Source organism: Phalangium opilio, unplaced genomic scaffold (assembly GCF_054372755.1).
Source record: "Phalangium opilio isolate 3A_F unplaced genomic scaffold, DU_Popi_V2 ptg000082l_1, whole genome shotgun sequence".
Taxonomy (NCBI): Eukaryota; Metazoa; Arthropoda; class Arachnida; order Opiliones; family Phalangiidae; genus Phalangium; species Phalangium opilio.
In genome coordinates, this window is record NW_028324189.1 from 8,243,420 (window position 1) to 8,260,009 (window position 16,590).

Below are 16,590 nucleotides of genomic sequence, written 5' to 3' on the forward strand. Positions count from 1 at the left end.
TCCAAGTATTAAAATAGCCCTTGTTAACTTTAAAATACGTCATTGCAAAAAATATAAAAAAGCAAGAATTTCTCATTTAAGTGTTTTATCTTTTAAAACGCATTACAATCAAAATACCAAGACTTATAATAGATAAAAATCTAGTTAGTCTATAACAGAGGCAAGGAGGTAAAATGTATTTGGGGCAAAACTACCCCAAAATTAGAAGTTTGTCCAATTTCTTGGGATATTTTGGAAAACCCAAGAAGTTTATTCTCTTACAAAGAAAGGCATCGATTCGTTGAGCGACGCAGCGAAGCCCGCCTTTGTATTAAGAGCGGAAACCAATAAGAAGGAGACGATTATGGATCGGTTTGTTGGGCGAAACGCGAAGCCTGGAAAGGCTCTCACTAGATGCGACCGAACCTTGGATGACTTCGTCCATCGTCAGTCGCTCGCGACGAAATTACTTGGAACTTTTGTTACGAAAATTTATTTGCGTTGATATTTTGTTAAAACGAAAATATTAAGTTTAGTACGGTTGATGCCCGGGTTACGATTACGTTTGCGTAATTTCCCATCGAGAAGAACCAGCTTACGTTGGGGAGATTGTTGTTATCCGAGGATCTATTCGGTTTCTCCAACATTAAAAAGTTAAAGTCTGAAATTAAGTAACATTGGGATTTTACAAAAATACTCTTTATATTAGAAGATTTTAACTGAAAATCACGTGACTCCGGGCTAAACACGTTTTTATCTCGGAAAACACATTAAAAAACTGAGGTATGTATATTTTTTATTTAAATTTTCATTTTCATTCATTTATTGAGATTGTATTTAATTATCATTGAAGAGATTATGAAAACAATAAGGTTAGCATTATATTTAGTGGATAGTCGGGCCTAAGTAAGAGACGTAATACTCGGTAGAAAACCGTGTCCAGAAACAAATATCAGAGGTCAAACTTCTCTAGACCTAACCTAACCTAATCTAACCATAATATCATGATAAGTTCCCTTTTATTAATACCCGTCTAGAAGGGGCAAATAAAATAATCAAAAACGTGGTTTTACAGTGGTATTTTACATCAACGTTCTTGCTACAGAAGTGACGTGTTTGAATTTCAAACTCTCAAAATTAAATGCAGATCCTTCGTCATATTTATACCCTTAACCATCCAGGCTTTCGTAGTAACACTTTATTTAACAACAATGTGCTTTATGAAGTTTAATGTAAGGTAAAATTCGGTTGGTAACTCGTTTTATGTCAATCAACATGAATGATGCATTGAAACGTATGAACAATATACTTGGTATTCAGTGGCGAGAAGTGATATTTTGAGGTTTTTCAATTCTTATGAGAATATTTCAAGGAATATATGAATATTTTCCTTTGCCCCATAACCGTATCTAGCGAAACCTTTAATGGGTTTTTTTCACGAAATTTACAAAACCCGATAATTAAAATAGCCACTACTGCCCAATGTTACAACTCGGACTACCTCTTCCGTTTTACGATAGTAATTGGATCATAGAAGCCGTTCAATTACAAACCTTAAGCCGAACTCTGGTTCATCCATATTAGATGCTAGCGGAAAAACCTGTGTTAGTTGTTGATGTATCTGTCACCAGCTAAATGAACTGAAATAAGAGAATGTTACCTCTATAAAATTGCTGAGAAATTAGACAAAAACAGCAACAAAAAAAACCACGCAATTAGTTATATTGTTTTGATGAAACATTGAGCCAATTTTAAATTCACACCGAAATGAGATTTCTAGTTTATGAAAGAAAAAAGAAACACAGCTCCATCGATCCGTCTAATTCTTTAGCGCGTGGGCAGAAATAGCCTCGAATTGAGCATCTTTCCAAACATCTACGGAATCTAAAAACTGAACCCCTTTTAAACACCTGTACTTCAAATTGTTAAGGACACTTTCTAATAATTATTTCTTAGATCAAAGGTAATATTGCACAGACTGTTTTCTAATCAGATGGCCAAACATTTTTAGTGAAACATAAACCCCTATAACGTTCGATTTTGCGAGATGACCTACGACCTTTAACAGATATTCCATGTTTTCGGTTTCCTTAGATATCTAGAGGAACGAAGAAAAGGGCTACAATGGCCTGAATTTTATAAAGAATCGATTTGTACAATATACGTTCGTACTTGTTAAAAGGGGATCGAAACTGACTGATATTGCAAACAGAATTTGAACCTTCGGGATTATGAAAATATTCTAACTTCAAATTGTGTGTCATTGGTAATGGGGACTCCTAAAGGGGGTGGGATTTGAAGTTTGTGACGTCAATAATAACAAAGGGGGATTAAGGGTTGATACTGTAAAGAGACGTCACATTCTTGGTATTTATACCAGCGTGTTAAATTCGCGCTCATCTGCATGGAATATTGTCCGTTCACGTTCGGTTGTACTGAAAGTTGCCAGTTATGTTTTCGCCCAGAACATTTCATTTTCCGTTTAGTTATAAAAACATACTTAGGAGAAGGAAAGGGGCAAAATCCAAAATGCTTCTTTCCAGGGCGTTAGGCGTTTGCATGAGGGAAATAAAGCAAGCAGCTGCATCTTGGATGTAATTTTCTCATAGCCATTCTATTGACTCACATCGACCGATATCTCTGGTGGCCAGCTAAGTTGCTAAACCCACCAACGTCAGACACTGACGGTGGAGTGAAAGCGTTTTAACCATAAGCTGCCACAATTACCAAAGTGATAATGGTTATACCATGAACTAAAAGATCAAAACCAATATAGGGCAGTTGATGCTCAAGTCTCGTAAGGGTTATCTTCAGTCTCAACAAGAAGCGATATCTAGTTTACTAGGGAGAAGGTATAAATTCGCCACATTTCTAGCTTTATCTCCAGTCCAAACGTATAGTTGGTCCGGAGTTAATCCCCGCCTCTAAATTACAACAAGCATCTCATTGGTTCTTGAAAACTCACGTCAGCGCGACGCGAATGACGAAAATTACGTATTTTCCTACTGAGGAGAGGCGAAATAGCCCGGCCTCCTTTTATGTCCCCCTTGTATTTTGAAAGGGGACTGGGACTATGGCGCGCGAATATTTAGGCATCTTATATCTTCTCCCTAGTAAACTAGATGTCCCTTCTTGGTCTCAGTTTAGGCCTACCAATAAGCAATATCAGTAAAAATTCAAAAATAGCGATTAGGAGGTTAAATCTGCTCTACCATCTTATCATTTCAAGTCTTTGGCTCTAAACTTTCCACATAAACCCAGTTGAGAAAAAATGTAATTTTAAAGACTTATTCCATCAATACTTTTTCATCAGCTACTTGAAATCCGACATAAAAGGGTTTTCGAGATGCATCATATTCGTTATCTGTTTCTTGTAAAAGTCTTTACCGACTGTCTTATTCAATAACTCTTTACATAGCGAGTTAAAATTTTGCTGGGGCCTAAAGTAAAAAGCCTTTAATGGAATATAGCTTTAATCGGTTGTATATATTGGTTCACTGAGTCTTATATATGGCTTTCGGTTTTCATCTCTTTGAAAATAGACCTTAAACGTCTGACTGAATGACTCAAGTACATTTTAAACATCTCAAAAAGAAGTTATGTAGTTGAAGTTTTGGTAATTGAATTCCCCTCTTTAGGATATTATAAAAATTGGAAAAATTAATGTATCCCTAATTGGACTGAATATATTAGGTACTTTTCTTTCCAAGAGTATGTCTTAAATATAAGCCTTTTCCAATTACTTCCGCCATACGTGACCCATCCACGGTTTTCCTAATGAAGCAATGTGAACGAAAGTTGCCTCTCTAACTCTCTCAGTCTCCTATCTCTTCCTGTATAGACCATTCCATTAATTCCAGAAGAGAGTTCACCTTCTAGGGTTATTTTCTTCTCGCCAAGAAGTACGCTCTAGAAGCAGTTCGAGTCGGCTATAGCTTCCCTCCGCTTGCATGAACTCGGACATCAGGAGAGACGTTTCCGCTCTCAAAGAGAAAAGCCGCCGCTGCTGTTCAATCTCATTCGTTGAGTGCCTGCCTTCAAACCCCCCGAGGGTGCCCCATGACCTAACATCTACAATTACTCACTACCGTTACCAACGGCACCAGAAACGTCGATAATTTCAAGTTCGAAATAGCTCGAGTTTCCCAGACTGAAATTTTTAAATTTATTTAACTATTGACCACTGAGAGCTATAACATTCTATCGGGTGACTAATACCACGTGACGGAATTGTCCACTAGGTATTTATAGCAGGCCATTTTTCGTCATCTTCGCGGTGAAGTCTAAGAAAACTTAATTGTCAGTACAGTACCATCTTCAATATTGTCCATGGATACATGGCTACAATTTTCATTAATATTAATTAATATTAATTTTGTTTACCAGCTCTTTCTGAATAATTTGGGTGAAATGGTAGTCCTTGCAATTTATCCAGAGAGAAAAGGCATTGAAACTCGTTCCTTTGTTCATGGAGGACGCAAACAAGGCTTAATTAAAAAACAAATTCGCTTTCTCGGAATGTACGACGGAAGACAGTCTATTTTATACAGACTCCTCGTTAGACGTTTTTACATAACCTTAGTTTCCATATTACCAAGAAGTGATATCTAGATTATTAGGGAGAAGGTAAAGACGTCTAAGTATTCGTGCGCCATAGTCACAGTCCCCTTTCAAAATACAAAGGGGACGTAAAAGGAGGCCGGACTATTTCGTCTCTCATCAGTCGAAAAATACGGAATTATCGTCATTCGCGTTGCGCTGACGTGAGTTTTCAAGAACCAATGAGATGCTGGTTGTAATTTTGAGACCTGATTAACTCCGGACGTACTACGTTTGGACTGGAGATAAAGCTGGAAATGCGGCGAATTTATACCTTATCCCTAATAAACTAGATATCACTTCTTGATATGACATTCCATTCAAGGTTAAGACTCCAAATCAGAGATTCGGCGTATAACTAACACCCTTTATTAAATATTGCCATGGGCTACGAGTACGAATACTACTACGAATCCAGCATTCTGCTTAAATTAGGTCAGAGAGGGATTCCTATTATTCTCCTCGCTAATGTTAGACGCATCGCCTTATCTATGGCCCTTAGAACGCGTCTTCGGTAAGGCTTCTTCAGGTGCTAAGCGCATGGGCTGTGGTATAACGTACTACACTCGGATAAAGTCCATTACTTGACACAAAACCCACTTCTCGCCTTGCAATTCCGGTATAGTTTTTCGGAAGTGTTTTGAACTTCAAGGTATGAGCCACGATAGATAATAATGGGCAATTCACTCCAAAGTGTAAACCTGGTGGAATTGGCCCTACTGAGTAGTGCCGGAAGATAAAGGTGATTTTGGAATAGAGGACGGTGGTGATGGAAAGTCTGATTAGTCAGTCGATCGCGGTAGCTTCGCTGACTCGCGACATTTAAAGGGGGGTGTCCCATTATTGATTTTTCTCAGTCCGGTACCGAGATTTTAAATTGAACTTTATGTCAATATGATCATAGATATAGTGACCTTCTTTTGACTTTATAGATGGTTATGGTTCGAAACAGTATTAAGTTTTAAACCAATAACGTAAGATCATATGTTCCGTAAGTTTGTCACTGGTTATGAAGTGACGTAGGTCATTGGTTCTCGTAAAGCGAGGTACGCTTGGTGTAGCGCTGTCAAAGGCTTAGCACAGACTAAATAGGGGAAGATGGAAGTCCTGCGAAACTAAACCGAGTGTATATAGAGTAGTGTCGGAAGAGAGGGGAGTAGAATGTGTATCCCTCCCTGTAGGCGCGCTTTTGTGAGAGGGGATACTGTACGCGCCTGGTAGGGGGATGACACTAAGCTAAGAGATAGAAGGGTATGACGTTTGCATACGTAGAACTGACATTACTCTATAGTCGATTCTCGCTTGTCGTTCTCGAACTAGCTCTTAGTAAGTCTCTAGCATTTCGAAGTATAGGTAGTGACATTCTTATGGAAGACATCTTATAAGCTTATGGTAAGATTGAATCAAATGATTAAAGTCAGGCTCATTTAAGCCTCTGAATTTGAAGTGGTCCGTGAGATTATGGTTTATTTAATATTTTTAATTGTTTAGGCTATATAATTCAGTAACAAGTAGTTTTGATAACTTCAATTTAAATTATTTTCTGATGAAAATTAAGTAAACGATGATATTTATTCCACTTCGGAAGTTCGGAATCATTTCGTAGCATAAATTATTGCATTAATTTCTCAAGAAACCCACGCTCTATCGTATAAGAGTTCAGCCGCCAGCTATGACGGCGTATTTTTATTTCTCATTAATAATTTGAGAGAAACCGGAATTATATTTAAAATAAAATCCTTGAAACAATTAAGAAAACGAAAATCTAGATGGCGGGCCCAGTTCTACCGACAACCAATTATCGACTCTCTTTGCGCCTTCTGGCAAGGTGGACGATGATGCTACGATCGGTGTTATACAATAGGATTATAAAATAGGAAGGGAAGAGCTTTCGAAATGTGTGTCATCGTATCATCATTGTCCAGCTGTTGTAATGAAATCTTGGGTTCGTTTACTACTTCTTTTTATTGTATTTTGATTTGGTGATAATGTCCGTGAACGGGAATTAAATCCGTTTTATCTGTTGAGAGATTTACCTTAGCTGCAGAAAATCGATACAAAGTTTCGCGCAATTTCTTGTGTCTAGGTAATGAAGGGGTTACGTATCATTGACGCAATCTCTACGCGTCAGGTTCAAACGCTTTTTATAAGGAATATTTTATCCGGAATTTTACTTCCTCGTTTAAGTCTGGTTTAGAGTTAATTATGAAACAGACTGAACACGTTACAACATCATTAAGATGTTCGAAAATTGTTCATTAAATTTAATCTACTTGATTAATATGACAGGTTTATGAAAAAGTAAGTAACACGTGGATTTGTTTATATTTAAAAACCTTTATTATTAAAAGCTCTTAGAAGCTTTAAAGTCCGTGACTCTTAATTATTATTTACAATTTTAATTTTTTTTTAAAGTTTGCGAGTTTCCCCATTGCCGGATATTTTTTAATGGAAATGCGATATTTAAATAATATTATTTAATTTTAAAGTCGAGATTTAATCTCTCTCGTTATCGGAGCTGAGAAGTTGATCCCCCAAAACATTATAAGAAATGTGAACCTCTTTTGTGCCTATGACCAACTTGTTTCCAATATAATACTCAAAAGTCACCAATTGAACTAAATAAGCTTAGTAAAACCAAAAGTTCAGAACGTTAAGATATTGTTACATTGTTGACGGATGCTAGTTGGGTCCTACCGACATTACTAAAGAGGTTAAAGGTCAAGTAACCAAACCGTATAGCAACTTGGACCTGATACGTGCACAAAGACCATTCTGGTCACTGCTACATTACGGTTTGGGTGCCTTAATTTCCGGCACAAACAAGATAGCCCAGTGTTGTTGACGTTTGGTTCCTTGACATATATGAAATAAGAATCAATTGAATTTGAATGATGTATTCGCAAAGATCTAGAAACGTTTCTCGAGAAATATTTAAATCCATTGCCAGAACAATAAAGATATTTTAGAATCAGCAAAACTTCTTAACAGGGTTTTATTCTTAAAGAAAAAAAAATAGTACTACTTTTAAACTGACGTTTGAAAGAATGGAATGTTCTTTTAACATAAAAAAATCCAACCCTTTTCAAGTCAAGGTCATTTTTTAATATAATTCTTGAAACTGTTTCTTGGGGAAAAATTAAAACGTATTTCGTAACGACAATAATTCCATTTTTCCATATTGTAGGTAGACCGATTCCCGTTAATTTATAAGCGATATTTTATATTACAGACACGTAGTTGTTAATAGAATTGTAATAGTTAACTATTATGTGTCTAACCGGTTTTAGAACTAATAATAATCTTACACGCGAGAAAAATGTTGATGAGTTCCAAATTGTCTCGTACATGAAAATAATTATACAGGGTGTTTCAAAATAAATGTGGTAGGACCGAAGAGTATTGTGGGTTCTAACAAAAGTTCATAAGATATGTTCCATAAGTTTGTCACTGGTTAATGAGAGCTTGTCATGAAGTGAGGGAGGGAGGTCATAGATTCGAGGTAAAGCGACGTCGCCTGGTGAGGCGCTGTCAAAGGTTTAGCACAGACTAAATAGGAAGATGGAAGTCCTGCAAAATTAGTCACTCGCTTGTCGTTCTCAAACTAGCTCCCACTAAGTCTCTAGCATTACGAAGTATATAGGTAGTGTCATACTTATAGAACATATCTTATAAACTTATGGTTGTATTACGAATTTTGAGTCAAAAATGTTACGACTTGGCCGTGCTTGACTAAAATTCAAACATCCTTCTATTACAGTAACAATTCGATCAAATGATGAGTTTTAAACGAACGATGATGACAATCTCATAAACTAAAGGGCAGTTCAAGAAACTACACCGTATAAAGAGACGGTGGTAAACAAGGCGGAGTTGACGACGCAGCGGCATCTTAATCGGGTGCCTGTCAGATTCATCCGGTACAAGTCATCGACAATAAGAAAATATGACGGTCAACATAGGGGGAGTGGTCTCCGTAATCATCTTTTACGTTATGATCCTGGTTGTTGGTATCTGGGCTGGCCGCAAAAAGAAGTCGGGGGCCGATGACCTGGAGAGCGAAGAGGTCATGTTGGCAGGGAGAAATATAGGGCTCTTCGTCGGCATATTTACAATGACCGGTAAGTAATTAGCTGACCAGTGCTTAAGCTAATAGCGAATTCCATTGGACTGCTCCGAGGTGGCTCGCGCTTTTCTCTATTTATTTTTTTAATAAAATCCGACAAAAAGCGATCATAAGACCGCTTTAATTATTCATAAATTCGTTTTTTAATTAACTTTTACTTCCAAATTTAGCCACGTGGGTTGGCGGTGGTTACATCAACGGGACGGCGGAAGTAATGTACAGTGACGGTTTGGTCTGGTGTCAAGCGCCCGTCGGATACGCCCTTAGTTTAGTCATAGGTAAGACAGTATTGACTGAATATTATACGAGTTAAGGTCTCCCTTTATACAGCATTCCATAATTGTATTACCTTCATTTCGGCCTAATTATTTTGTGTATTTTTTTTCAGGGGGTCTATTCTTTGCCAATAAAATGCGTGAAGAGGGATACGTTACTATGTTAGATCCTTTCCAAGAACTGTACGGTTGCAGAATGGGTGGATTGCTATTCTTACCAGCCCTCTGCGGGGAAGTCTTTTGGTCGGCAGCCATACTTGCCGCCTTGGGGGCCACCGTCAGCGTCATCATTGACTTAGACAACAGCACCTCCATCATAGTGTCGGCCATCATCGCCATCATATATACCCTCTTCGGTGGTCTCTACTCTGTCGCTTACACCGATGTCATACAACTTTTCTGCATATTCGTCGGATTGGTAAGTGAAGTCAGCTTTTAGTATTGTTCGGTAGGCCAACTACAACCTCCCGACGGGAGAGTCTTTTTTGCCTAAATATTGGTGTAAGATTCAAAAATAATTTTTCCTTCAGTGGTTGTGCATCCCATTCAGCATGAATCACGAAGCCGTAGGAAATCTCGGTTTGCCAGACAATGATTGGATAGGTCACGTGGAAACCAGAGATTTCGGGAAGTACATGGACTTTGGGTTGTTGCTTATACTTGGAGGAATTCCTTGGCAGGTAATAAGTAATTATTATAACGATGACTATGTGGAATTATCTTAACAATGTTTTGTGTTAAGGTTTATTTCCAACGAGTATTGTCATGCAAGAGTGCGTTCAAAGCCCAATTGTTGTCCTACGTTGCGGCTGTCGGCTGCATTGTTATGGCCATTCCTCCTATGATTATCGGAGCAGTTGCCAAAGCTACACGTAAGAGTTTTTTCATTTCAATATCTTCTTTTTCAATCTCCCTTAAAATTGCTTGTTTGGAGATTTGATCTTGACCGTCATTTTTATAATTTTAATGTTTCTAGGCTGGAACGAAACGGACTTCGCTGGACCCCTTCCTCTGGACAGCGCCCACCAATCCTTAGTTCTGCCAATGGTGCTGCAATTTTTGACCCCGGCTTTCATCTCCTTCGTGGGATTGGGAGCGGTCTCGGCGGCTGTCATGTCATCGTCCGACTCTTCCATTTTAGGTGCTAGTTCCATGTTCGCTCGCAACGTCTATAAATTAATATTTAGACAAAACGTAAGTAACTTTGAATTTGAGTCAATTCTAATATTTTTAGTAATTAATTTTTTAAAAATTCCAATTTCGCAGGCTTCGGAACACGAAGTTGTTTGGGTTATGCGTGCCTCCATCTTAATGGTGGGAGCCTTAGCGACCGCCATGGCTCTGACGGTCAAGTCCATCTACGGTTTATGGTACCTTTCCTCCGACTTAGTTTACGTCATTCTTTTCCCGCAGTTGGTCTGCGTTGTCTACTTCAAGGGTTTTTGCAATCTATACGGCTCCTTGTGCGCTTATATCGTAGGATTTTTGTTACGCGCTCTTGGCGGCGAGTCTATCATTGGCCTTCCCGCCGTCATCCACTACCCGTTTTTCGACCACGAACATCAAGACCAACTCTTTCCTTTCCGGACGCTCTCCATGATTTGTAGCTTAATCACCTTACTGTCTGTCTCTTCGATCACCAAATGGTTGTTCGAAAGCGGCCGTTTGCCAAGTCAGATGGACTTTTTCCATTGCGTCGTTAATATTCCCGAAGATTCCATCAAGGTTCACGAACCATTAGAAGGGGAGATGACTGCTCTTGGTCAAACGGATATGAAAACGTATCAGACGGAAATGAACGGAAGAGTGAATCCAGCTTTGAATCTCGGAGCTGAGGACGACGGTTCCTCCAGACCTTTAAGCGGAGCCTCGTTGAAGGACTTGGAACCTCAGTCCTACGACACCAAACTTTAATAACTTCATTTATTACGACGTAGTAGCCGTTAAACCGGGGAAGGGGATTTAGCCCACCTATATTCTTAATCATCAGTCCAAAAACGAATCGTACGTTGTTTGGATAACACGACCCGGGTTTTTCTTTTCCAGTATTCTCAACAATAATTTAAATGGTCAAATACAAGGGCCTGAGGCCTATTTCCACAGGGTAGTTTTAGTTTTCGGTTTAAATACGTTCTTTTCATATCAAAATACACGTATTTAAGTAATAACTTCTAGCGACGGTAACAATCATTTTACCAAACCATACAGCGTCAAGATCAAACGCTGATATAATAGTGAATCTCAGTGAAATCTCTCCAAATGCTGATGACAATCGAATCAATGTTATTTGTTAAAGGACCTGAATTATCTCTTTCGTAACATTATACCGCGAATCGTACGTATAGTGGAAGGTAAAAAAACAAACGTGTTTAAATGTTGAGATAAACAAAAGGCCTAAAATTAATATACTAAAGATAAATATATATATTTATTTTGTATTTAACTTCACCCTACGCAAAGATATGGTTTTAATTGCAAAGATGGATATAATTGCGAGGTTTTCTCCGATGAACTTTGAAAGATAATGTTTGAAAATGTCCCCACTAATTAGAGAGAGACTCGATGAAATATGTTCCTCACTTAATGTCGCGAAGTTTGATTGAAGTTTTCATTGACCAATTGATTTTAATATATTGTCCTCTAATAACGTGAAGTTCAATACAAAAAAATATATTTATATTTTAGGCTTTTTTATGAAAAAAAAGTACCATTTCGTGTTGTTAATTATTGTAAAATAATCATACGTATTTGTTGACTGATATTGCAATATTACAATCGACACGGAAACGAAAGCGTTTACCAGAAATACGTTTATCGCTTTCTTCCAAATATTAATAATGTTTTCAAGATAGTTGTCGATATACAAGAAATCAATCACCTTGTAGCGAAATAATTTAAGGTAAATTATATACATGTGTTATACTGTTGAAGATTTTGAGAGAAAAAATGTGATATTTATAGAAATATCTAACAATAACTATAATAACAATAATAAGAATAATAATAGTAACAAGAGAAAAATTAAATTAATGCTACGTTAGGTTTAAATATTATTGTTATGTTAAATTTTTGATCTGATGAGGGTTTATTGAAAGATTGAAATTGCATTAATACAGATTATAAATAATTAAGATAAGATAATGATTATAGTATTGAGTAGGCAAAATATTTATTAATTTGCCTAAATGGAAGGAAATTAAGAGGGCAAAGTTCACGTAACTTCGAAACAAATAACAATCATTGACTTTACTATAAAGACTAACGAATATGTTGACTTGTGATATAATTTATAAGAGTATTTATTGTTAAATTATGTTTTTTCTTTGAAAGGTATTATGGTCAAGCCTGTCTCGAGTATAAAAACGGAATTTGGTATTACATAAACGCTGGGACACGTCAACGGGTAAACTATGTTAGTCATAAGTCGTGTTTCATAGCGGCTGAAAAAAATTAGGGGAAAAACCCAAGTTTATTCAGCCAAAATCTTACCTTTAAGTAATATGAATTTGCGACCTCAGCTTCGCGGTTGGCCGAAATATGGACACCCGCTTAATCAAAGGGTCAGTTCATGCCACTGTTGAACCTAAATCCAATTGAATGTTTAAAATCATTCAATTAGAGGATGGACCTGAATTAAGAGAAATATTTTTAACTTAAAATTACCATGATCTTTATTAAAAATATTAGACTATAAATGGCATATACCATTGCGAAAGATTGACGCAGTATACCGGTTTTAGCTATATACCACGATTTGAACGTTTTGAACTCTATACATTATACTGAAGGTTTTGATTCAGGTGTCATGTTAGAGTCGATTTTATGTACTACAAGTAGTTGTGGCTAACTTTGGGGAAATACTTAATCTTACTGGGAAAAAGTGTTTATTTTAAATAATTTATTTATTTTTTCTCATATTTTATTAATATACTAGATTATTTTTAATTTTATTTTAACGAAGCTATATAATTTTGATTTCTTATGTTGTACCAAGAAGCCATATCTAGTTTACTAGGGAGAAGGTAAAAATTCGCCGCATTTCCAGCTTTATCTCCAGTCCAAACGTATAGTAGGTCCGGAGTTAATCCCCGCCTCTAAATTACAACCAGCATCTCATTGGTTCTTGAAAACTCACGTCAGCGCGACGCGAATGACGAAATTTCGGTATTTTCCGACTGAGGAGAGGCGAAATAGCCCGGCCTCCTTTTACGTCCCCCCTTGTATTTTGAAAGAGGGGACTGGGACTATGGCGCGCGAATACTTAGGCATCTTATATCTTCTCCCTAGTAAACTAGGTATCGCTTCTTGGTTGTACCTAATGTATTAGGTACTGAAATCACGCTTCAGAGAGAGTGATGAGCAAACCACTAAGTTTGACTTAATTTTTTATCTAAAAATCCCCATATAGGGTTGTTGAAAATATTTTTTTTGGGGGGATAAAAATTTAGATAGGGAGTAAATCAAAGTTGTTAAAATTTGCATAACTCTAAGAAAATCGTTATTATCATAATTATTTTATGAGTTGAAAAATCATAAATGTCTAAATTTCATTCTATTTAATGAATGTTTTGTTAGAAAGTTTAATGTTAAGTATTAAGTTTAAATATTTTAACATTTCCGTTGTATCTAATTCCTAGGAAGGAAACCTTTAGAATGTATTCCTCTAAAGGCCTTTTCAGATGTTGCAACTTTTTGACTCATTTAGATGACTTAACTTGAGTTGAGTAAACTAGTTTGAACGTGTGAACAGAAGTTGGACAAGTTGAATCACCAAAAAATTATCACTGATTAATTTTTTTTTTGAATTTGACCCATCTAGTTGTGTCAAAAGCTGTATCGTTTGAAGAGGCCTTACGTGGAAAAAGAGAGTCAACTTTATAAAAAAAATATTCGGAACCACTTCGTGTTTCCTAAAATGGCTAGTTTCCCAAAGTGGTTCCGAGCTTTAAAAGTGTTTATACCACTAGAAATAGATGTAATATTAGAAGCAGGAATTGAGAACGGTTAGTATTTACTTCAGTCCAACTCATAGCCCAGTATAGAGCCCCTCCCTCCAACACGTATCGAAAAGTTTAATTTATCCTATTGGCTGACTTAAACTACGTTTTGATGACGTTGCTGACGGGGACGACGAAAAATACGTAATTCCTTTTCACCTTTGTCGCTATGACCCGCCTCTTCTTTCATACCCCCCCCCGTCCCGAGGAAGGGGGGGGGGTCTGGGACTTTGACGCGCGGCCACATTACTCTGTTCTCCATTCCTGCTTCTAAAATTACATTTATCTCTGATACCACTAAAACCCAAGAAGGTTGAGATATTATCAAAAGCATCTCTGTGTGCATCTGATCTGAAGTCGCAGACTTCACAACGTTATCGGTGTACTGAGCTGAAAGACTTTGTAGCTAAACAATTTTGAGTTGTTAATTGCCTACCCCATGGGTAATAATTAATAATTTACCCTGAATGTTTTTAAATAATATTTTAAAATTGTAAGTTAGATGCGACTTGACAATCAATGAATAAAGCGCATACGAACTTAAATCTACCCAAGATATTTCCTAAAAATATATAAAGTAGCGTTTTATTTTTAATTTTTAAAAATAAATATCTTTGTTATTCTTTATAATAAACGAATTTGCATATCAAAAAATGCAAATATTTTGATAGGATTAATTATTAGTAAATAACGTTAATTACGTAAAATATCAAAAATGACAATCATATCAATAACTCTCGCACTAATCAGCGTGAGCGAACGAGCAAGAATTATACGAGACAATCATGATGGCACTGTTTCCAAATTATATATAATATCAGGAATGCATACAGTTAATAGGAATCATTGTGTTACCTTTTTTCTGACCTCGCGTTGCTCCCAAAAAATGAAATTACAGTTAGTAAGATGTCACAGTTATGACGAGTGACGGATTGTAACAAAGTCCGGCCCACAATACCCGAGTAAAGAACAGAATGATTCCTATTGGCTGATAATATAGCGTGTTTAATACGCGTATTAAAAATTAAAACAAAGGCTTAATACGGATTCAGTCGCTATTCTAAAATAACTAACACAATCGTTTACAAATAAAACATTTTAATACGAAACAACTTAAAAACCAAAACCAAAAATAATAATATTAAAATACGTTATACACCTCTTTATTACGATTAATAATATATTTTGGAAAGTGTTTCATATGGCGACGTGAATTATATTGTATTGTCCGAATACTAAGAAAGAACTTTTAAGATAAATTGAAGAAAACGTTTTATTTATTTAAAAGTAAAATTGGAAGGAAACCTTTTTCAATGCGATGGCTTTAAAATATGAATAATTAGAAGAAATTTGAATTGAAACATCGGTGCGTTTGAAGCCTGGTGTAATCGAAAGTAAATATATTATAATCTATTTACTTTTGGTGTAATTCTAGAAACACTTTCTGAAAAACTAAATTAATTTTAAATTATATAAATATATATTTTCTTTTTTAATTTTTTCAAGAAATACCCTTACTCCTCGTATAACCGTTAAAATAATGACGAGGTACTGTAGAGACGTTACTAAATCGTAGCAATATCAAACGAAGGACTAAGTGTATATTTTTGTAATTTAGAATTTATGGTGTATCTATTAGAAATACTGAAATACTGAAACGTGAGAGTTACGGGAATGCATTATTAGATAGTGTTAATCATAGTTAAGTGGAGAGATATATTAAACGTGTACACCGAGTACTGATATAAATAAAATAATGAGTGTAAACAAAACATGATTAGTAATAAATGTTTTAGAAATACCGCTTAAAACCAAACATTCAATTGTCTTATTTATTGTTATCGCGTTACTTATGGAACCAAACGTACATAGATAATGTTTTTATTTATGCAGTTTTGGTAGCGAAAGTATTGAAACCTTTGGTGACTAATTTCTTTCTCCTGTTAATTAAATGTACTTTTTATATTTAATCGAATCAGATTTAAATACATAATCAGTTCGTTAATTTTTAACGCTTCTTAACGTGAAGTATATTAATGAGAAGTTCATAAGCATAGCCTTCACGAAGTTGGTCCAACAAGTTGCTTGGGCCAGAGAAATAATAATTAGTGAAAATTCAAGGACAACTGTTTTAAAAAGAAAGTTTGGTCTATTTACTCGAAATTTCTGAACGTCCACTAAGGGTTAGGCATCATTTTATCACTATTAAAGGCTGAGCTTCGAGGGGCTACTCACTCAAATTTTTTGTTTGTTGTACTATTACAATAATTACGGAAGTAAATCTATGGAAGTAAGTAATAATTTTAGAAGTGTTGATAGTAAGAGCATCGACTGGCTAGTCACTCGAATTTTCTGAGCGTCAAGTAAGCGTTACGACTTATCACTTACCTTCGTTAAAAGTAGCTCATCGAGGGGCTATTCAATCAAATTTTAACAGAAGCAAATTTTTTCTTGATCATCTTGTTCCACCTTAATACCGTTAACACTAACTTAGGCTCGTCTACAACCGAGTATTTGCGTGAAACAGTTAATTTCAACTTATATATCTTAGCCGCTTACAATTTGTTAATAATATGTATTTTCTATTTAGTTTTCAGTATCTGGACGCAACATT

The 16,590-nt window shown here is 36.1% G+C and overlaps 1 protein-coding gene across 2 annotated transcripts; it reads left to right on the top strand.

Annotated features, from left to right (window-relative positions):
* Positions 1–663: 663 nt before the first annotated feature.
* Positions 664–15,792, top strand: ChT (choline transporter). 2 transcript variants are annotated; one of them, XM_089848289.1, is made up of 8 exons: positions 664–762; positions 8,339–8,699; positions 8,875–8,982; positions 9,093–9,397; positions 9,510–9,659; positions 9,722–9,851; positions 9,956–10,173; positions 10,246–15,792. In XM_089848289.1, exons 2-8 carry the CDS (start codon positions 8,525–8,527, stop codon positions 10,891–10,893), a joined length of 1,734 nt encoding a protein of 577 aa, XP_089704415.1. In that variant the 5' UTR covers positions 664–762; positions 8,339–8,524; the 3' UTR covers positions 10,894–15,792. The 2 variants fall into 2 exon arrangements, with proteins under 2 accessions (XP_089704415.1, XP_089704414.1); XM_089848288.1 differs by lacking the exon at positions 664–762 and adding an exon at positions 6,448–6,523.
* The last annotated feature ends 798 nt before the right edge of the window (positions 15,793–16,590 follow it).